Source organism: Scophthalmus maximus, chromosome 4, assembly GCF_022379125.1.
Source record: "Scophthalmus maximus strain ysfricsl-2021 chromosome 4, ASM2237912v1, whole genome shotgun sequence".
Taxonomy (NCBI): domain Eukaryota; kingdom Metazoa; phylum Chordata; class Actinopteri; order Pleuronectiformes; family Scophthalmidae; genus Scophthalmus; species Scophthalmus maximus.
The window spans coordinates 1,073,378-1,095,845 of record NC_061518.1 but is presented as its reverse complement, the minus strand read 5'-3'; the positions used below and the strand labels follow the sequence as shown (position 1 = coordinate 1,095,845).

At 46.6% G+C, this 22,468-nt stretch overlaps 2 protein-coding genes across 8 annotated transcripts in view; one reads left to right on the top strand and one right to left on the bottom strand.

Moving 5' to 3' along the window:
* LOC118302001 (ras-related protein Rab-8B) lies at nucleotides 1–8,579 on the top strand. The gene is made up of 8 exons (XM_035627778.2): nucleotides 1–330; nucleotides 3,541–3,601; nucleotides 3,685–3,745; nucleotides 4,168–4,245; nucleotides 4,349–4,438; nucleotides 5,377–5,442; nucleotides 5,985–6,035; nucleotides 6,229–8,579. The coding sequence occupies exons 1-8, from the start codon at nucleotides 207–209 to the stop codon at nucleotides 6,316–6,318; spliced, it is 621 nt and encodes a 206-aa protein (XP_035483671.1). The 5' UTR covers nucleotides 1–206; the 3' UTR covers nucleotides 6,319–8,579.
* Nucleotides 8,580–9,586: 1,007 nt separating this feature from the next.
* plekhg4 (pleckstrin homology domain containing, family G (with RhoGef domain) member 4) overlaps nucleotides 9,587–22,468 on the bottom strand; it is a 38,250-nt gene continuing 25,368 nt past the window's right edge. For all 7 annotated transcript variants that reach the window (XM_035627720.2, XM_035627719.2, XM_035627716.2 and 4 more), the window contains 20 exons: nucleotides 22,177–22,383; nucleotides 21,363–21,486; nucleotides 21,177–21,270; nucleotides 20,944–21,042; nucleotides 20,524–20,637; nucleotides 20,335–20,433; nucleotides 19,967–20,254; nucleotides 19,707–19,829; nucleotides 19,428–19,619; nucleotides 13,506–14,428; nucleotides 13,028–13,277; nucleotides 12,539–12,628; nucleotides 12,233–12,457; nucleotides 11,949–12,119; nucleotides 11,681–11,861; nucleotides 11,362–11,478; nucleotides 10,797–10,944; nucleotides 10,599–10,699; nucleotides 10,340–10,494; nucleotides 9,587–10,235 (listed from right to left, as the gene is read on the bottom strand). In XM_035627720.2, the coding sequence (XP_035483613.2) occupies nucleotides 10,197–10,235; nucleotides 10,340–10,494; nucleotides 10,599–10,699; nucleotides 10,797–10,944; nucleotides 11,362–11,478; nucleotides 11,681–11,861; nucleotides 11,949–12,119; nucleotides 12,233–12,457; nucleotides 12,539–12,628; nucleotides 13,028–13,277; nucleotides 13,506–14,428; nucleotides 19,428–19,619; nucleotides 19,707–19,829; nucleotides 19,967–20,254; nucleotides 20,335–20,433; nucleotides 20,524–20,637; nucleotides 20,944–21,042; nucleotides 21,177–21,270; nucleotides 21,363–21,486; nucleotides 22,177–22,383 (3,740 nt within the window). In that variant the 3' untranslated portion in view covers nucleotides 9,587–10,196. The remainder of the gene's footprint in view (nucleotides 10,236–10,339; nucleotides 10,495–10,598; nucleotides 10,700–10,796; nucleotides 10,945–11,361; nucleotides 11,479–11,680; nucleotides 11,862–11,948; nucleotides 12,120–12,232; nucleotides 12,458–12,538; nucleotides 12,629–13,027; nucleotides 13,278–13,505; nucleotides 14,429–19,427; nucleotides 19,620–19,706; nucleotides 19,830–19,966; nucleotides 20,255–20,334; nucleotides 20,434–20,523; nucleotides 20,638–20,943; nucleotides 21,043–21,176; nucleotides 21,271–21,362; nucleotides 21,487–22,176; nucleotides 22,384–22,468) is intronic.

The following is a 22,468-nucleotide window of genomic DNA, read 5'->3' as shown; positions in this document are numbered from 1 at the left end:
ATGTGCACGTGGTGTGTTACAGTGAGCTTGAGCACTGAGCCACTTCCTGCTCCTGTCGGTCCCGTGTCCGAGAGAAACCGAATCCAGAACCAGAACCGCGGGGTCCAGCACGCAGAGAGTTCGTCGGGCCCGCGGACACCGTGAGGCGGCGGAGGCTCCGTGACAAACCACCGGAAGCACCGGGGACGAGCGGCGGGAGAGAGAAAATGGCGAAGACGTACGACTATCTGTTCAAACTGCTGCTGATCGGTGACAGCGGCGTCGGTAAAACCTGCCTCCTGTTCCGGTTCAGCGAGGACGCGTTCAACACCACGTTCATCTCCACGATCGGTGAGTCCGGGAGGGAGGGGGGGGGGGGGGGGGGGGGGGGGCTGATCAGCTGATCGATGACTGATCGATTATCAGTGAGAGGAGCGAGCACGCAGAGATCCGGTCTCTCGGGCGGGTCTGTGACGAGTCTTCAGTCCTGCTGAAGAGAGAGGAAACTCTCCAAAGACTTTCAAAGTTGTCGGACAGTTTGGTCCCATGGGATGAGCCACAGGATGAGTTACCATGGCGACGACGTGTTCACCTGATCAGACTCGGGTGACACCTGACTAGAACCATGAGACTCTAACCACCATTAAAATCAACTGATTTTGATTTTTTGTTCTTCAAAAGTCTCCACGTTTAACAAAATGTCCCCTCCAGTGCAGAGAGACGTCCCCACTCCTCAGGTCCTCGTTCTGAGAGAGACACAAACATCTGGTGGAAACAGGAAGTGGGCAAGTCTTCATCGGTCTTCGTCGGTCTTCGTCAGTCTTCACTGGTCTTCATCAGTCTTCACTGGTCTTCGTCGGTCTTTATCAGTCTTCATCGGTCTTCATCGGCCTTCATCAGTCTTCACTGGTCTTCGTCGGTCTTTATCAGTCTTCACCGGTCTTCACTGGTCTTCATCAGTCTTCATCGGTCTTCACTGGTCTTCATCAGTCTTCACCGGTCTTCACTGGTCTTCATCAGTCTTCATCGGTCTTCATCAGTCTTCATCGGTCTTCATCGGCCTTCATCAGTCTTCATCGGTCTTCATCGGCCTTCATCAGTCTTCACTGGTCTTCGTCGGTCTTTATCAGTCTTCATCGGTCTTCACTGGTCTTCATCAGTCTTCATCGGTCTTCACTGGTCTTCATCAGTCTTCATCGGTCTTTATCAGTCTTCACCGGTCTTCACTGGTCTTCATCAGTCTTCATCGGTCTTTATCAGTCTTCACCGGTCTTCACTGGTCTTCATCAGTCTTCATCGGTCTTCACTGGTCTTCATCAGTCTTCATCGGTCTTCACTGGTCTTCATCGGTCTTCACTGGTCTTCATCAGTCTTCACTGGTCTTCATCAGTCTTCACTGGTCTTCATCAGTCTTCACTGGTCTTCGTCGGTCTTTATCATTCTTCATCTGTCTTCATCGGTCTTCACTGGTCTTCATCTGTCTTCATCGGTCTTTGTCTGTCACCGTGTGTGACTGTGTCCTGGATCAGGGTCAGGATCAGGTTCAGGATGCAGGTCCAGGATCAGGGTCAGATGCAGGTCCAGGATCAGGTCTTAGATCAGGTCAAAGATAAGGTCTTGGATCAGGTTAGGTTCAGGATCAGGTCCTGGATGAGGTCCAGGATCAGGTTCAGGACCAGGTCCTGGATCAGGTCCTGGATGAGGCCCAGGAGCAGGTTTAGATTAAGGATGAGTTTTTGTTAAGGATCAGGTCCAGGATCCGATTAGAATCAGGTCCAAGATCAGTTCCTGGATCAGGTTTAGGATCAGGATCAGGTTCTGGTTCAGGATCAGGTCTTAGGTTCAGGTCTCAGTCTAGAATCACATCAGGCCTCATGATGAGAGCAGAGCTCTTCTTCAGTGGTGCGTTCGAGGAGAATCAGTATTTAGACTTTTCTCTCAGGTGTGAACAGTCGTCGCTGGTCCAGACGAGTCACGTGACACGAGTCTGATGTTCTTCACGTCAATATAGAAATATAACATGATTCTGTTTAACTCTGCAGTTTGAATTATATAATGTGATTACACATTATTCATGGTTCTGATAAATGTGCGTTGTGCTGCAGTTGTCGCCATGGAGACGCCGGTTTGACACGAGACACGAGCTTCATACAACGAGCTGACTTTAGATTTGTGGAATCTCAAAAACAAAACTTAAATCTTAAACTTCTTTTTAACTCTTCAACCTCATTTTCATGAAGCATCACTTCCTGGCACGTTCAGGTGTCGTTGATCTCTGACACACTTTTCTGAGTTTGACGAGTCATGAACAACGTGGCCTGGATCGGGGCTCTGTGATTGGCTGTGGAGATGAGTCTGAGGAACAGAAACACTGAACAGTCGCCTCGTCATCACTTCCTGTTCCGTCACGTTGTGAATCTGTGTTGAGTGAAGTTGTGCGTTGGTTTCGTGTTGCCGAGCCCAGACTCTGCTGTCGCTGTGACCGCCGGGGCTGATGGGAAATGGTGTTTGTATTAGAGCTGGTGTTCGGTCGTTGGTGTAGTTTGTTTTTTCATACCACTAATGTGTCTGATAAACAACAACAACAACAACAACAACACGATCTTCAGAGTTCTCAGTTTTTCAGAGTAAAAGCTCCAAATGAATCTCTTGCAGCAACCCAACCTCTGGGTCAGGAGCTGCCGGGGCGGCTCGCTCCGGTCCAGTCGACACTTATGTTTTTGCGCTTTTACTTTGAAGACAGGAAGTGACACTAATTGAGTGTATTGTTGCCGTGACGCCGCGGAGACCCACCTGTTTCACCACCGCCACACCTGTGACATCACAGTGACCAGTTTCAATCACCAGTTTGTCACATTCCTCCTGGTTCGGCCGCTGGTCTGCACGAATGTTTAATGAGCTCCCACAATCCCCTGCTGCTGCGGCCGGACAGAGGACGCACTGTCGCCAGGCGGGCCGGGGTCAGCTGACCTCTCGGAGTGTGTGTGTGTGTAATTCTGTCTTTGTGAGGACCAGTTTGTGTGTGTGTGTGTGTGTGTGTGTGTGTGTGTGTGTGTGTGTGTGTGTGTGTGTGTGTGTGTGTGTGTGTGTGTGTGTGTGTGTGTGTGTGTGTGTGTGTGTGTGTGTGTGTGTGTGTGTGTGTGTGTGTGTGTGTGTGTGTTGAATCAGCGGAGGGGGCGGGGCCTAGGCCTCAGTGTTAAACCAGGTCGTTGCTCACCTGCTGATTCACCTGATTATAACGATTGACAGCCGATCAATCGGATCATCGTCAGTAAACATTCATATATCTAAAATACTGGCGGCAGTTGTTTTTTTTGCCCCTCAACTGAGGAGGAAGTCTTGAGGACATGAGGTTGTGAGGAGATGAGGTGAGAGGAGAAGAGGCGAGGCCCCACCCTCCAGGAGGAAACGGAGTGATCCGCCTCCCGGAAACGTCCGTCGTCGTCTATTTGTTAAAAATACATCCGACTTCCTGTTTCACCAGCAGAGACACACCCACTCAGCTGAGAGGTCAAACGAACGCCCCCGTGTCCGTCTGACTGTTGTTTCCGTCTCTTTCAGGAATCGATTTTAAAATCCGGACGGTCGAGTTGGACGGGAAGAAAATCAAACTCCAGATCTGGTGAGTTGGGACGTCGGACACGTTTTGTTTCATGTCATTTTCGTTGGGTCAGAATGACCTCAGTCTACTTCCTGTTCCCTCAGGGACACGGCGGGCCAGGAGAGGTTCCGGACCATCACCACGGCCTATTACAGAGGAGCCATGGTAAGACACGCCCCCTTCCTGGTGACCTCACCGCTGCTGGACAGACTGACGTGTGTCAGCGTCTGATTTGATAAAACAAAGTGATGATATTTTGTGTCCAAAAGGTTCAAAGGTCGACTTCATAATTCATATTCTGACCGTTATTCAAACGTAACCAAAGCTGAGACCGTGACCATGTGACCTGCGACAGCCAGGGGGACAGTGCAGAGAGACGGACTGACGCTGTCGGTCAGAGTCAACGTGAGAATTTAGTAGGACGACACTGAAGGCGGCGCTTGGCAGCTGGATCAGAACATCTGTCTCTATAGTAACGTGTCTGTGAATTGAACCCACAGGAACCGACGTGAAGCTGCTGTAGACGAGACACGTTAGATGTGAGACACTTCCTGTGCTGATGTCACTTCCTGTCCTCTGTGTTTCAGGGCATCATGCTGGTGTACGACATCACCAACGAGAAGTCCTACGACAACATCAGGAACTGGATACGGAACATCGAGGAGGTAGAGGACAGGACAGGACACGTGGGACACGGGACGGACAGAGAGCGACACGCTAACGCGTGTGTGTGTGTGTGTGTGTGTGTGTGTGTGTGTGTGTTCTCAGCACGCCACGTCCGACGTGGAGCGGATGGTTCTGGGAAACAAGTGCGACATGAACGACAAGAGACAAGTGTCGAAGGAGCGAGGAGAGAAGGTTTGACGAGTCTGATCTTCATCTTAAAGCGACAGTGTGTAATATTCAGAAGAACTGATTCACAGAAGTGTTCATATGTGAGTTAAATATAGTAACATGAGGTGGACCGACCTCCGTGTGAGTCTCCATGTTTCTACGTCGCGTTGAATACGGTTGTTGAACTAAACGCTCCAGAATACGTCCCGTTGAATTTTCAGACGCTGCCATTTTAAAACTTAAACAGATCAAACTTTGTTAAAATTATAGAAATGATAACAAAATCAATAAAATGAACTAGAGTTGCAACAGTGAAACAACTAAATTAATTGTGAAGTTATTTTGATAATCAATTTATTGGTTCAAGAAAAAAGTCAAAATTCTCTGATTTCAGCTTCTTAAATGTGAATATTTTCTGGTTTCAATGGTTTGATTGGGAAAATAATCCACAGATGATCAATAGTGAAGATAAATGAATTTTATTGAAAATAAACAAATGTTCACGTCTGTCATCAGTTACAGACAAAGAATTGAATTGAATTTTTATTTTGAACATTACAAATATAGTAATAACATATGTATTGTGTGTGTATATATAAATATATATATATATATAAAGAATCCAAAATATAAAATTAAATATGCCTACTGTACATCACAACCTTTCACAATGTCATAAACATCATCAGTCCAAGTAGGAGAAGCAACGTTCCCCCATAATATACAATAATAGTTTTAATAATACTGATAATAATCAATAACCATTTTCATAACATAAAAGAGATTTGATACAGAATCCAACATGTAGATTTTTAAAATAAATTTGTGATCAAAGATTGAATCAGTTTGACAAATTTAAGATGAAATGACGGAACATTTACAGAAACAAACTGATGAACTTTGTGTAATAAACAGAAAATATCTGTTCAGATATAAACTGAACTGTGTGTCATCTCGTTCAGATGGCGATCGACTACGGGATCAAGTTTTTGGAAACGAGTGCCAAGTCGAGCCTCAACGTGGAAGAGGTGACTTCTGCTTCCTGTCATGTGATGTCATCACGACGTGTTTCACTTCCTGTTACGTGACGTCATCACGACGTGTTTCACTTCCTGTTACGTGACGTCATCACGACGTGTTTCACTTCCTGTTACGTGACGTCATCACGACGTGTTTCACTTCCTGTTACGTGACGTTATCACGACGTGTTTCACTTCCTGTTACGTGATGTCATCACGACGTGTTTCACTTCCTGTTACGTGACGTCATCACGACGTGTTTCACTTCCTGTTACGTGACGTCATCACGACGTGTTTCACTTCCTGTTACGTGACGTCATCACGACGTGTTTCACTTCCTGTTACGTGACGTCATCACGACGTGTTTCACTTCCTGTTACGTGACGTCATCACGACGTGTTTCACTTCCTGTTACGTGACGTCATCACGACGTGTTTCACTTCCTGTCACGTGACGTCATCACGACGTGTTTCACTTCCTGTCACATGACGTCATCACGACGTGTTTCACTTCCTGTCACGACATCTTCATGATACGTTTTCTCTCCTCAGGCATTTTTCACTCTCGCCAGAGACATAATGAGTCGACTGAACAGGAAACTGGTGAGTTCACGAAAAAATATTATGGCATCAGACACAAAATCACACGAGGATTAAAATAACAAACTGACTCTAATCTTTGCATGACTCAATGTACTGTGACATGTTGAAAATGATTTCATGACTTGATCAAACTGTGACTTTAAACTCTTCACGACCTGCCGTCATCTGTTCGTTCTTCCTCTTCTTCCTGCAGAACGACAACAACCCACCAGGAGGCGCCGGTCCAGTGAAAATCACAGAGTCTCGCTCGAAGAAAAGTTTCTTCAGGTGTTCACTGCTGTAGGCGGAGCCTCCGTCCAGAACTCCTCCTCCTTCTTCCTCCTCTTCTTCTTCCTCTGTTGTTACTCTCGCTGACATCGCTCGGCAGGTGAAGGAGTTTTTAACGTGTGAGTGAACGTAAGTGATGGTGACGAGGAGTTGACTGTCGGAGATGAAGAGCAGATTTTTCTCGTTGTATTAATATTTTATAACTTCTATCGTTTAAATGTTGCAGTGAAGATCGAAGCCTTAAAGGAGAGTACGGCGGCTTCAGAGGGACAAACTGCTCCAATGATCAAGCTTTTATATATATATAACTGAAGTGAAGAGGTTTATAATGATGCTTTACTTCAAAGGCCAAATTATTATTTATAGTTATCATTATATAGATTTATATAATTTATTTTTAAAGTTACATTAATTTTTATGCGTCACGTTTCTACACGTGAGTCAGTGTTACAGCGAGAATCAAGTAAAATGAGTAAATGTAGTGAAAAAAACATATCTAAAATCTTAAAATTAAATTGGAGCAGTTGAGGAGAAGAAATAAAAAGAAACAAATGTTCAATCTTTGTTAAATTAAATAACTTTAAAATTGATTCAAACAACATTTCTTCTTAAAAAGCTTTAAGTGTCTCAGATTTAATTTATCGCCCGTTTTAGTTTTTTAATCCCAATTGTACTCGTACCTTAATTAACTTTTACTTAAATATTCATTTCTAAAATTTAAATATATGCATAAATAACAACGATTACATTTCTCCTTGGTACAAACTTGTGCCTTTGTTAAGAGAAACACGGACCTTAACCTTATTGTCTTGATATTTAATAATCAGTCGGTATTGTTGTTTTTTTTACAGTGTTTCCAGCAGTTACACTGTAAAAAAAAACCTTGCTCATTATTAATGCTTTTCTATATTTTTGTATTTTCGGTCTTATATTTTAAAAACCACTGGAGAAAAAAACTTTATGTTGATTCTATTTTTTTTTTTGCATTTCAGAGGAATTTTATTGTTGAAATTGTTATTTTTGTATTAAAACAAGAAATATTTCATGTTCATATGAAACCAGATTCAATCTGACATTCATCTTATACATTTATAAGATTAAAACAAATATAAGTTAGCTAATAAGATCCCATAAGTGTTATGAATCAACTTCTAACTTATTTATTACCTGACAATAATTAAACAGATCTTCATCACTGTTACATCATCGTCATCGTCACCTCGTCGCAGACAGGAAGCAGCTGATTGATATGGCGTCATGTGACGTGTGTTGTGTTTACAGACTCACTGTATCAGTATTATTCATCTTCATATTTTTTTATTAACTCACGTCTCTTTGTTCTCTGACGTTCCGTCGTTTACGACATTTTCTAACAAACTTCTAACATTCAAACGTCACAAATCTGTGATCAATCCTGTGTTCATTAATAATCTCTCCAGTTCTTTTATTTCTTATATTTCATTCCGATCTTCACCTGCAGACTAATCAATGAACTCGATCGAAACATTTGAAAAAAAAATATTCTTCAGTTTTTCTCTCGTTACATTTTTTTTCATCTGTGACGAGAAAATTAAGATTAAAAAATAAAAACTCATAAAAGCTGAAAATGAATGTTTGATGAAAACTGATCTGCGTCAATCAAATAATCAGCTGATCGATATCGGTAACGAGGAACTGGTTCACGTCGGAAATCTGAAACTTTTCTGTTTCATCGTTAAACTTTTGTTTTTAGATTCTAATTGTATTATTTCAAATTTTCAGCACTTTGTAACTTTGCTATGCAACAACATCCGATAAAGATCGATAGTATTAATGTGAATCATGTGATCTATGATGTCACTGCTTCATTATCATTATTCAACGTTAAAATCAAATTCGCAAGAAGAAGATAATTATTTCAAATAAACTTTTTTTTCATGTTTTTCTGTTCAGCACATTTTAAGAAAAAGGAAACTTGTTGGACTGAAGATTATTGATCGGTGCTGATCAGATGGTTTTTTTTTTTACATTAGAAGAACAAATAAAACAAATGAAGGATCTGATCGGGAGCCGGATGTTCACGTTTAGATTTTATTTTATTAATATTAATTTTGATGAAAACAAACTTCATGAGTTTTTCTTGCAGTGAACTTACAGAAGCTTTTATTGTGAAATTAAATCACTGTGGATGAATGTGATCGGAACACTGCGGTGACCTCTGACCTCTGGCTGGTCTTCCATTTCCTGCTCTGTGATGTCACTGCAGCTGATTGTACAATAAAATACTTTTTATATCAACTCGTCAGTTTCTGCTTTGTTTCCTGTTTGTTCAGTTTATTTCCAGTTTAGAAAACGACAAATCTGATAATCAATAATAATGATAATTAATCAGCCGTGTTCTGATCTTCTGACAATTGATTTATCATTTTATTTTTACTGATTATTATTAGTGAGATTTGAATTATATCACTCTGATTAATCAATAATGAAAATGATAAATAATCAGATGATTCACTGGCCCCACCCACCTGTGACTGAACAAGAGAGAGGATGATTGACAGCCAATCAATAATCAATAAACCTTATGACAGAAAGACAGAGGTCCACGTTTTACTCACGTTGTGGGGACATTAATCTGTTAACAGTCAGATTGTCGGGACGTGTCCTCATTTCTCTAACTAAACACAAACTGTTTCCTTGACGACCAAAACAACTCACTCACCTGCAGGAAGTAGTTCACCTGATCACTGAGTCCAGACCAGAGTTCATCTGTCTTTCAGAAATCTTTGATCCTTTTACCTCTTTGTTTAGTCCTGTACTGTATGTACAGTGTAACACTCACCAGCAGGTGGTGCTGTTGTATCAGTCTCTCTCCATCTCTCCTCCGGATCCCAATGACATCATCACTCAGCGATCACAGGAAGTGGGTGTTCCTGATGTCCAGCTGCTCCGGGATGGGCGGGGCCACAGCAGGTCCCTGCAGGTCAGATGGATCCAGATCGTTCCTTCCGATCGTCTTTTACTCTCTACAATTCCTTGACCTCACCAAAATGTCATGAGGTTTCATAGGACTACTACAAAACCTTCAGCAGCTCCATCAGCATCTTTCAGTGTTTTATGATTCATATAACAGTAACTTACATCTGGATCATATTCATACTCTTCTTCTTCAGATTGAATGGTTTATGTTCGTTCACAGGGCGTCACATTAAATATCGCTGCAGCAATACACACACACACACACACAAGACGATGATGTGAGTCTCACACTGAAAACACAAAAAAATGCACACAACGACGTCAGATGACTGAAACGTGTCTCAGGTTTATTCAAGTAAGAAAAGTGACAGCAGAAGCTCAGCTGTGGTTTATTTACACACATGTACAGAGACCAGCTGATCCCACACACACACACACACACACACACACACACACACACACACACACACACACACACACACACACACACACACACACACACACACACACACACACACACACACACACACACACACACACACACACACACACACACAGGATCAGCACAGATCATATTTACAGAACAGACTCGACTGAAGCTTCACGAACGGAAATAAAACATCAAACTCTATCGATGTTCAAACTGCAACAGAAGGACACACACACTCACACGTTCAGCATCACAGCTCATCAACATCAACATCAACACGGATCAGATGTTGTTCTGATATGAACTGATTTATCAGCATTAAACTTATTGTATTTATGATTATGAGTTTGTTTCTTCTCCGTGTTTCGTGTCCATTTGTACGAAAGCTGTTTCGTCAATAAAGTTATGTTCAGTTCTCTGAGTGACGAGTTGAAACGTAAAAGCGGCTCCTGGGCAGTGGTCGGTGGTGATGTCACTGAGGAGGCGTGGCCTACAGGCGAGCAGACTCACACGACGGTGGCCGGGCCGATGACCTCGGCAGGTTTCTGAGGACGGACACACACACACACACACACACACACACACACACAGTCAACGTCGGAACGCAGTGCAAGTGTGTGTGTGTGTGTGTGTGTGTGTGTGTACTCACTGTTGAAATGTACTGGCTGCCGAGAGGCTTCTTGTTGGAGGGGGTGCGGCCTGGCTCCTCGGGCAGCGCCTCCTGGAGGTGGGAGGAGACGCAGCCGCTGTCGGAGCCCGTGGAGCCGGAGAGGCAGCGAGACGACGAGCCCGAACTTTCTGTGGCTGAGACAGAAAGAGAGAGACACGATGTGTGAGGAGTGATACCTCCTGTCAGACACTGACAAACTCTGCTCTGAACAACATGGCCGCCGCGCTCCTGTACGTACTCATGGAGGGTTGGCTGCTCGTCTCGTGCTCCTGCTCGTCTTCCTCGATGCAGGAAGTGATGAAGGAGCCTTCGGCGGCAGGGGAGGGGGGGAGAGCTTGGCTGTGGGGGGGAGGAGGAGGGGCCGTGGTTATGAATTTTGTTAATGGTGATAAAGTTTTATTATTCAAAGTGAAGGGTGGAGGTGTGTGTGTCGTACCTGTACATGTGCATGTGCAGGTTGAGAGGTCCCAGCAGGCCGGAAGACGAGGGCCCCGACGTCGAGGGGTCAGAGGTCACCGCCCCTCGCTTGAAAGGGTCCGAGTGATCGAAGACAGAGACGGCGATGGACGCCCTCGTCCTGGCGCCTGGACACATACACATCAATATGTTTCTTAATCACTGATCATACTACAACTAATAACTGTATTGATGACTCATCGATTGTTTCACAACTTTAGACCCTGACGATGTTTTATTTGTTTTATCTAATGAAACAACCAGTGTTTGGTGTGGGGGGGGGTGTCACAAATCACGTTCACAAAAGTTCAATCCATAATCTTTCCTACAGGAATGAGGAATAAGTTGTATAAGGAAAGTGACCTAAAATGACTTCTGCCTGACATTATATGTACCAATATAAATTATATGTAACAATTTTTTTATTATTTTATTTATTAAAATCAATTTGAAATTTCAGGGGGGGCGGGGCGCCCTATTCAATGGTAGGGTAAACACTGAACAACAACGTCTCATTATGATGATGTCAGTGTCTGTGACGTTACCTCTGTTCTTCATGATGTAGTGAACGGCTCGGTCGCTGATGGCGGCGTCGCTCGGCTGGATGTCCAGAAACGGTTTGCTCCCGACGCCCATCGACACCATCTCCTTCAGACGCATCTCTACACACACACACACACACACACACACACACACACACACATCAGCATCACGTGATCACAGTCGTCTCAGAGGACGATGACACACACACACACACACACACACACACACACACACACACACACACACACACACACACACACACACACACACACACACACACACACACACACACACACACACACACACACACTCCGTCTGTACCTTTGTTCTTGGTGGCCTGCGTCCACAGGATCCGGGCGACGTCACTCGTCCAGGCGAGCTTCACGTCGGCGGTGGCCGCCTGCAGGATGAACGTCTGGTTCTTGGACGTCCGCCTCCGGAACCAGATCTCGAAACGGAGCCCATCGTCGCCCGTCGTCTCCGTCAGTCCCACGTCTGCAGTCTGAAGGACAAAACACACGTTGAGCTCAGGAGACCGCTACCTCGGGGGTCGGGACGCTGCTCGCCACTCCGTGTCGCGTGGCGTTACCTTGAAGGAGTGTTTGTAGATGAACACGTCCAGGCCGCCCTCCATCTTCTTGGGTTTGCTGAAGAGAACGAGCTCCTCGAACAGGAAGATGTGACGCTGACATTTCCTCCTCCCGGTCCAGACCGTGAATTCGTCCTGACGGATCAGCTGACCCTGCTCCTTCAGGTTCACCTGCAGGGACAAACAGGAAACACCGTCAAAATAAAAGCATCTGAACTGACTATGATCAACTGTCAAAATAAAAGTGTCTCAATTGACAGATCAGCTGCTTTTAACAAACTTACGTCACAGTCTCGGATGGCGTCCATTGCCAGCAGGTCGTTGCCGTGGCGAAGCTGGAACTTGACCATGTTGGTGGCGGCCTGCAGGGCGGCCAGCTCCGCCTCCTGAGCCGCGCCCACCTCCTTGAAGAGGTCAGTAAGGAGAAGCGCGTACTTGCTCATCCTCTGAACGGGCTTCAGCAGGTAGGACGACAGGTCCATCTTGTCCCCCAGCTCCACCTGCTTCCTCTGGGGGATAAAGGTCAGAGGTCACAGGCAGTCGACAAAGGTTAAAGGCTGAATGACCAAAGGTCCGGGGTGAGTTCTCACCCTGAAGAAGGCGTTTCCGTGGTTCGCCAGCAGAGCATCAGACTTGGGTTTGTTCTTGCTGTAGAGAGCGTAGAGACTGAACTGCTCCTGCTGTGAGTGACAACATCAACATCTGGATCAGTTAGAGGAGCTCTCGTGTGTGTGTGTGTGTTTGTGTGTGTGTGTGTGTGTGTTAGAAGCTCGTAGAGATGAGGGGTGGGAAGGCTAACAGTTCCCCCTGCATCCAGTCTTTGTGGTAAGCTAGGCTAACAGTTCCCCCTGCCTCCAGTCTTTGTGCTAAGCTAGGCTAACACTTCCCACTAAATCCAGTCTTTGTGCTAAGCTAGGCTAACAGTTCCTGGTCATATGCAACTGAAACCTCAGCTATAAGAACCAACTGATGACATAATGTCCTTAACTTCTCTGTTAGTTTTTGACTAGTTTCTTTCTCGTCCCACACTGTGTATTTTAATATTAACGATGAATGTGTCCATGTGCTAAGTGACATACGTGTCTGAGGAAGCAGTGAGGAACTCTTAGCGGGTGCTTCCAGCAGGCCTCCAGCTCTCGCAGGAAGAACTGACTGTGGAAGTCCAGGAGCTTCTCCAGGTTCCCGAAGACGACAGAGCGTTTCCCCCTCAGGTCCTGAGGGAGGTCGACCCGGTCCATCTCCGGAAAGTAGTGATGGATGATGTAGCGCAGAGAGCGGACGTACTCCCGCTCAGTGGTGATCATCTCCTCCACGATGTGACGCAGTTTACTGCAGAGACACAGGGGGGATGCATCGTAAACACCTTCATGTCTCCTGTCTCCTTCCCTAAGCTTCTGCCTCCTCGACCTTCTGCTGCACAAAGCTCTCGTCTGAAACTTTATTTATTGACATTTACCATCATAGAATATGAAACCATGAATCTGTAAATTGCATACAACAAGTTGTTCGGGTCGCCGGGTCAACACTTTAAAGTGACGTCACACGATGATGACTCACCTTCCTCTGGGTCGGGGGTCAGCTGCGGGGCTGCCGGGCGTCCCGGGGCCACGCAGCCCCTGTCCTGCCCAGTTGTGAGCAGCCGTCCGGGGGCAGAGCGTGCGGTCGGCTGCCTCGCTGCTGCTGACCTCCAGGCCACGGATGAAGACGCCGGTGTTTCCTCTGCGCACTGGCTCGCTGAGGGCACGAGGACACGGCCCGTAGCGCAGCGCCTCGGGGGTCGGGGGGCAGTCGAAGCTCTGAGTCTTCCTGAGCTGCTGCCGCCTGCTGGTGAAGGAGGAAAAGAACGAGGAGGAGGAGGAGGAGCTGACGGAGGAGTCCAGGTGGGGGAGGCTCGGACTGGAGGAGCAGACGTCCACCCGGTCTGAAGACTCCTCTGAGGAGCTGCTGCTGCGGAACAGTCGGTGGAGGAGGGGTGTGTGCTGGGGGGTGTGAGGGGAGCGGGTGGAGGTGATGGGTGAGGAGGTGAGGGGCAGCAGGAAGGAGGAGGTACGTGAGCGAGAGGAGGTATTGGTGTCCTCCTCTGTGGCCAAGGAGGAGGAGGAGGAGGAGACCTCGCAGATGCCCCGGAGTCCTGACAATGACTTCCTGGAGGAGGTGGAGCTTCTGTTGGGGGTGGGGTCAGAGCAGCGTCTCTGGGCGGAGTCTCGTGTCCTGCGCGCCACCTCCATCTTCCTGTCAAGCATCTTCTTGGTCTCCTGACACTTGGACCAGGCGAAGCTCCACTGGCGGAGGCCTCGCTCGCCCCGCAGCTCGCCCGCCACCGCCTTCATCTCCTGAAACCGGCCGTCTGGGATTGGTGGGTGTAGGCTCTGGTAGTCCTCAAGGCAGCCAATCACAGCCTGGCATTTGTCCGGCAGCGTGCACTCCTCCATACTGACGCCAGCTAGGTGACGCATACCCTCCAACGCCCAGCCATAGGCCTGCGGACAGAGAGAGGGAGGCAGCTACAGGTCACATGACGTCACAGTAGAGGATGACCCCTGACCCCTGATGAAAAGACAGGGATGACATCACTCTACAAATGGCAGCGAAAAAGCTTTGAAGTGTGAGTGTGTGTGCAGGCGCCATAAAGGAGCCGACCTCCGACCACGTTTTTGTTGAGGGAGGAACAGAGGGGGAGGGGAGAGTGTGTATGTAGGAGGAGGGCTCCTCTTTTATTTATAACACACACACACACACACACACACACACACACACACACACACACACACACACACACACACACACACACACACACACACACACACACACACACACACACACACACACACACACACACACACACACACACACACACACCAGCCTGAGGTTGTGTGTATGTCAGATCAGAGTGGGTTGTGTGGGACATAAAAATGGACAGCATGAAGTCAAATCATCATGATCGCCCCCTGGTGTCTGGCTGCAGTATAGGTCCTAAGCCCCGCCCACTCCATGGAAGCAGATGGTACATGGACCAAAGTAAAAAAAAAAATGTAGACGTTGAACAAATGTTTCCAAAGATGTTTCTGTCATTTAAAGTACTTTCTTATCACACTGATGAACGTTCACGTGTTCATGTCCATTTTGTCGTTGGATGATAAGTAAATATGTTTTAGTTTGTTGATATTTATCAGTCTCATCTGTTCCCTCCGTCATTATGTCTTTGTTTTTCAATATTTCTTGATAATATTTTTTTATGTCTTGCATTTCATTACCTGCCTGCTAGCTTAGTTGTTAGCATCTGTAGTTTCTAGATGCTAACAGTAACACACACACACACACACACCCACACACCCACACACACACACACACACACACACACACACACACACACACACACACTCTTCTACAGTAGGCCACTGGGTCATCGTCTGTGGGAACTGAGCTGCTGCAGTGATGATCAGGACACATCAGGAAGTTAATCAGTAAGAGGAGCACTCAAGTGTGTGTGTGTGTGTGTGTGTATGTGTATGTGTGTGTGTGTGACGGGGACAAACACTGAGTAATCTGAAGAGGAGGAGGAGGAAGAAGGACAGAATGATGACGGCTCAGTAGAACTTTCTAAACAAACAGAGCTGAAGGTTCAGATTTACAAGGGTCCTCAAACTAACCACAGCTGAGAGTAAAACAGAAAAGATTCAAACACAAATGTTTTTGTCTGTATGTTTCTAAACAGCAGAAGAAGAAGAGACGGGGGTTAGGGGTAAGGGGGTGAGGGGGGCAGTGGCCCTGCAGGACTCCAGTCCTGGAGCCAGTCAACCAGAGGAGGGGGAGGGGAGGGAGGCCCAGACCCCCGAAACCAGCTAAAAGGAGGAGGAGGAGGAGGAGAGGGGGCGTGTCTTTACAGCTTCTCCTGAGAGAAGCATCTCAGGAAGTTGAGAAGGTCGTCCACTAACCAGAAGGTCGGTGGTTCGATCCCCGGGCAGCATTCCTTGGTGTCATTGAGCGAGGCACTTCTCTGACGGCTGCTCAGTGTACGAACGTGTTAGAAATGGCTCAGTAAAAAGCCGCTGACTGAGACTGTGACTCGTACTGTGAAGATCTTTGATTCAATAAGACTAAAAAAAGATCTATATTAATTCATTAATACGTTTACCACTGAACATCCTCGTTCTTTAAAAGAGTCATCACCTTTCACTTTCACTGTTGTTTAAATGTCATCGTCTGTCCTCATCAGCAGAGTTTGTCCCAAGAACACAATGTTTATCTTTTGTCTCTCTCTCTCTCTGTCTCTCTCTCTCTTATCAATGTTGATTCATCAATACAAGTCTTTCACTGACAGTATTAAAAGTGTTTATGTTTCAGGATATGAAAACTTTTATTTTACAGAATAAACAAAGCAGAATGTTTTTTTTCCTTAATTCAAGTTATTTATATTTGGTTGTATTTGTGTTTTATTCTTATTTATAATTACTGCTATGGTTAAACAAACCGTAAAATATCAGGAGTCAGTTAAATTTCCTTGTCATAAGTGTTATAAGTGATAACATCTTAGGAATCATTGATCAATAATATATATATCATTTTTTTTACTCCCTAATATCCGTATCAGTTCTTAAAATCCAGGTGTCAGACTCTGGAGGTGATTCCGTGTCTCCAGCTGAGACTCCGACTGTTCTCCAGGTTCTCATGTTTATCATGGACAAGCTCAGTGTCGGTGAAAAGACTGATAACAGACTCTTGCATCGTCCAATCGTGTGACCAAGCGTCTGCCGAGCGTCACCGTGGAAACTGACTGTTCTTTACTGTCCGACCGCAGGAAACACACAGACACCAGGAGGACGAAAACTGGACGTCCTGAGTCCAGATCGACTGGTGACGGAGTCTCGACACAACCACACACACACACACACCAGTTTGTCACAACAAAGAGCTACCACATGACACACAACATGTCTGATCGTGAGTTGACAGGAATCACACATGAAGAAAAACCACACGTGCCTCAGATTCTCAGTCAGTCGACTGGTTCATCGCTGAGGCTGCGTTTTCACTTTCAAACCATCAGACTCCGTCACCTGACCATTCAGGTGTAAACAGGAAGTAGATCGTCTCCCTCTGCAGTCGGTTGCTTAGTTACAGAAAGTCCTCTGAAGGAGGAACAGCGATGGTGACAATTCAGAGGAGCGACGACGAGGTGGACCTGTTACTGACAGGAAGTGTTAGCGACACTTTGCCTTCATGGCTGGTCGTGACTGATGAGAGCCAATCAGGAAGAAGAACGCGTGCGTCGTCTGCGTCTTCGTTTACAAACTAAAACACAACCCAAAGTTCTCAAACTGAAACGTGGACCAGCAGCGTTTCCACAAGTATCAGATTTTTAGAGGCTGGAAAACTCCGGAGTCGCGTGGACGCCAGGCGTTACCCATAGCAACAGCGATGTTCTACCACAGAAAAGTGGCGAGCGAGCAGAGTTTGCACCGGTGAGTGTGTCCGTGTGATGTGACCAATCAGAGCAGTGGTTTCTGAGTAGCTGCCGCAGCCCAGAGGGGGCGAGGGTGGATGTGAGGGTCCACATGATGGTGTGATGTCACCAGGTGAACGGTCTCAGTCGTAGGTGGCAACAAAGCCATTTTTCAATTGGTCGGTCCCGGTTCAGTCTCGAGGTACAAACACACAACAACAACAACAACAACAACAAACACAGGTGACAACGTGATTCACCTTCAAGCCAATGGTTTCACTTTATACCACTGATCTACTGAAGGAGGTAAAACACTGAGAGGAGCTGGAGGACAAAGACACAGGAGAAAGAGAAGAAGAACCAAACGAAGAAGAAGAAGACAGAGAAGAACAGGATGAAGAAGAACAAGACAAGGAAGAAAAACAACAAGACGAAGAAAAGAAGAACAAGAAGAAGAACAACAACAAGACAAGACGAAAAAAGAAAACGAAGGAGACAGAGATGAAGGAGACGAAGAAAAGGACAAGGAACACGTCAAAGAAGAAGAAAAAAGTGAATGAACAACAAGACGAAGAAGCAAACGAAGAACGCGACAAAGAAAAAGAACAACAAGACGAAGCAGAAGAAGAATGTCCTCGCTGCCAAGGTTTCAAACTCAAACCAGCACTTGAAAGCATGAACACACACACACACACACACACACACTGAGAGAGGAGTACCGCAGATTTTAAATCAAAGATCTCTTAAGTCAAACTGTTGTGAATAACTGCCACAAATACACACACTAACTACACACCTGTACACACTGATAGTACACACTGTACTACCTCACTACTGAGCTGTGTGTGTCTTGTGTGTAAAATGTGTATAAAATAAGTGTATATCCTACCTCTGTGTCCTGTTGAAGAGCTGCAGACAGACTGAACTACTGAGCAGAGAGCGGCATCCTGACCACACACACACACACACACACACATACGCAGACCACCCCCTTCTCATTCACAGGCTGAATGGCATATGGGCGGTCCCAGGAGGGGGGGGGGGAGTCACCACGGCAACAAAGACTTTGTGAAAGGAGTGAAAGGAGGAAGAAAGAAAACTTGGCACTGGAGTAATACCTGGACTACACACACACACACACACACACACACACACACACACATAGTAAACTCTCACACGTATGTGTCATGTTTGGACAGAGGCTACACTCGTTTTCTTTCTGGCATGAAAAAAAAACATGATGTGGAGATGACAGAGTCTCATGCTGTGTGTGTGTGTGTGTGTGTGTGTGTGTGTGTGTGTGTGTGTGTGTGTGTCAGGTCAATATCAGACATCAGTGTATCAGAGTGGAAACTTCACAATAAACTACAGTCACTTCACTGAACAGGTCAACACAGATAGACACACATGCAAACACACGATCACACACACACACACACACACACACACAGACACAGACTTTGTCAGACTGAGTCAAGTATAGAAAACATAATTGACTCTCCCTCCTCCTTCTCCTCGGCCTCAATACAAACTGTCAGTTTAACTGCAGGAGGACGACATGTGGGGGGGGGGGGGGGTTGGGGCTTGTTGACCAGCTGCTCTGATTCACAAAGCTATTTATCTTTGTTAAAATATACAAATGTATGTATGAGATGTTTCTTTCATGCAAGGTCGTTCTTATCTAACTGATGTTTTTTCACGTGTTCATGTTTCTGATCACTTTGATTCTCATTAGTTCTTTGATGATATAAAAACAGGGTGGAGACGTTATGATTGACAGCTGACACTGATTCAGGATTGGTTGAGAGATTTTGTGGGTGGAGCCTAAATACCTCAGCTCCACTCCGCAATTACTACGTCACCGACTCTGACTCCACATGACGTCACCGGCACAAGATGGCGGCTCCTGGATCTGAGATATTTTAGCTTGATTTTTATATAAACAAGATATATATTCAATCGCCGATCGTCTTTATATACAGTCTATTGATTTAGTGTGTTCAATGTTTTCTGTCCGACAACCTGACGTCTGGTACCTGGTCTAAGAATCCGTAGAGTCGCGCGGCACGGTCAATATTCCGGCCGGTGGCGTTGACCCGTTGAGAGAAATCCTGAAGCCGAGCCCAGAAGGAGTGAACTTTGACCTCGTAGCTGTGGAGGTCAGCTGAAGACATATCGCCCCGGCGCTCAAGACGACCCAACAGCGCCTCGCCTCGTTTACAGTGATTCTGCAGAGAGATGACGAAGGTCATTGACGACTCCTCTAAACAGATAACAGCACTGTAACTGTGTGTCTGTTTGTGTGTGTGTCGTACATGTGCGGCCGTGTAGAAGTCCTTGTAGTCCAGCTGTTTCTTCTTGAGCAGCTCCAGAGTATCTTCAGGTTCACTCAGACTCTTCAGACGAGGCTCTCCCTCCACCCGCAGCCAGGAGCTCACCTGAACGCATCACACAAGTAACGGTCAGGTAACACGAAGACAGAGTCACGCATCTCGTCAGGACACAATCTTTGTTTCCACAGAGCTTGACTGTAAAAGCGTGACGTGATAACCTGTGTTTTGTGTTTCGGACTGACCTCGGTGAACTCCCGCTCCAGACCGCTGAAGTCCAAGATGAAGCTCAGCTCCCGTGTCCTGGCGTTGGACAGCGTCACGAGGCGGTGGAGCAGCTCGTCCACCCGGTCGTACAGAGACGATACGGTCTCCACCGCCGCCCGGCACCCCTCTGCTGCGCCGACGCCGCTATCCTCTCGACGGAGCCGCAACAGAGAGGCCCCGCCCTCCTGCTGCCACTGGACCAGTCGGCGGTCTTCGAGGACGCTACGCATCAGGGCCTTGTAGCGGCACAGCAGCAGCTCGGCATCCTGGGAGAGAGAGAGAGAGGGTGGGGTCAAATCAGGTTATGGAGAGTGTGTTTGTGTGTGTCTGTCTGTTTGTGTGTTACCTGGGCAGAAGCAGGTAGAGGCGTGTCCTGCAGGATATTGATGCTTTTCTGCAGCAGGTTGATGACGTCTTCACACTGACTGGTCAGCTGCTCCACTCTCTGAAGGACATGGTAAAGAAAAGTGTCACATGGATCAGCTGATCAGCCGACGAGCCAATCAGCTGCGGGAGTGTGTAGCGGTATACTGACCGATCTGAAGCAGAGCCAGCTGCTCTGACTGAAGCTGAACGAGCCCCCGAACTCTGTGGGAAGCTGCTGCAGCTCCACGTGTTTCTGAAGAGACTTCACTGAGGTCAACACCACCTGCACAACGCACACACACACACACACACACACACACACACACACACACACACACACACACACACACACACACACACACACACACACACACACACACACACACACACACACACACACACACACACACACACACACACACACAGACACACACACAAACAGGTCAGAAGGTAAAGTAGAGTCACTGTCTGCCACTAGGGGGCGTCTCTATTAGAACGTGACTACAGATGGAGTTTGGTGAAGCCGTGTGAGATCATGGGAGTTGTAGTAATTAGGATTCCTGTGTGACTGAGTAAAGGTGTCAGTTACCTGTGGGACCGCGGTGCTGTCCACACGCAGAGAGGACGAGGAGGAGGAGTCTCTGTTGACCAGCAGTAACACAGTGTGGATGGAGCCAGGTATGTTCTCCTGCACAACACAACAACACGACACAGACAGATCAGTCAAAGTAAATGTTGTTTGGTAGGAAATCATTTTTTGAATCAGACTTTTAATCTGTTCCCGTTTGAAGGAGCGACGCCCTCTGCTGGCGACAGACTCACCTGCAGGGACCGGAGGGCCGGGAACAGGGCGGTGAAAGGAGACGCTCTGCGGGCGTCCACCAGCACAGTCAGCCCGAGCGCTCGCACCTCCTTCCTGCTTCCACATAAGGAAATTACATCATAAGGGGAAACGTTACAATGACACAATGAGGCAGAGCGGGCAAGAAACAGGGCGAGGTACCATACCTGAGAGTGGAGGTATAGTAGAGCAGCAGGCAGAGCAGCTCGGACTGGTCACAGTTGGGGTTGGACCACACGGAGTTCCAGGTGGAGACGGTGAGAAGAGCTCGTCCACTTCGGTCTCTGGTTCCTGACGGAGACGCAGAGGAGACGCTGACTCAAACGTACAGAGCTGTGATGAGTCACAGCTTCACTGACATCATTAACATCATTGTCATGGAAGTCGAAAACTCACGAGACTTTGCACATGCATCAAGACCGGCTCAAACTACTATCTGATGTGGTCATTGAACATGGGGGTGTGGCCAAATGACTTAAGGGCGCCCCCTAGAAAAATTTAACGAATTAGCCCCCGCCACGCGTTTCACCTGCAATTTTGAAAACATGATATGCACAAGGAGCATGCAAAGAATAATTTTTAAAAACTCTTATTTTTACCTGAATGGTCACGTGACGGAATTCCGTGTGCAATTTTAAGGATTTTTTTCGTCATTTACAGGCGACATACTTTGACTAACTAGTCCTGGAAAATTTGATCGGATCAACTTCCAATTCCGTCAGTTTAATCTTAAGACTCCTGATGGGTTTTACTCTTTGACAAACGCCGTTGCTGTAGCGAACACAATGTCACACCATCAAACAGGAAGTTGTTATCTCAAACATACATTGTCCCATCATCCTCAAACTTGCAAGTCTCAAAACTTCTAATTACAGTCGATTTTAATATAGTAAGGACATAAAACTCATTGGGTTCATGTTCATGTATCAGCTGCAGCTTCTTAAAATTAAACTCAGTTCTGGTTCACTGTGTTTGTCTCACCCGGCACACAGAGAGCTCCAGAGCGCAGGAGCTCCCTGTAGGAGCTGGACGGGGACGACGTGGTCGCCGGGGACGACAGGTGTGGGACTGTGTCCACAGCTGGACCGGTCTGCTTTGGACACAGAGACGTTTTTTCCGATTCTGTTGGACTGGAACCAGCTGACTGACAGAATTGTGACTGGACAGGAGACAGATCACTGCTGAGACCTGAGGAGGAGGAACACACACACACACACACACACACACACACACACACACACACACACACACACGTCTCAGTTTTGTCTTTCAT

Bases quoted from the DNA above. Each gene is read 5' to 3' on its own strand.
- LOC118302001 (XM_035627778.2), top strand. From the start codon at position 207: ATGGCGAAGACGTACGACTATCTGTTCAAACTGCTGCTGATCGGTGAC. The intron at 3,602-3,684 runs GTGAGTTGGGAC...CTGTTCCCTCAG, and splicing joins AAAATCAAACTCCAGATCTG to GGACACGGCGGGCCAGGAGA. The intron at 4,246-4,348 runs GTAGAGGACAGG...GTGTGTTCTCAG, and splicing joins GGATACGGAACATCGAGGAG to CACGCCACGTCCGACGTGGA.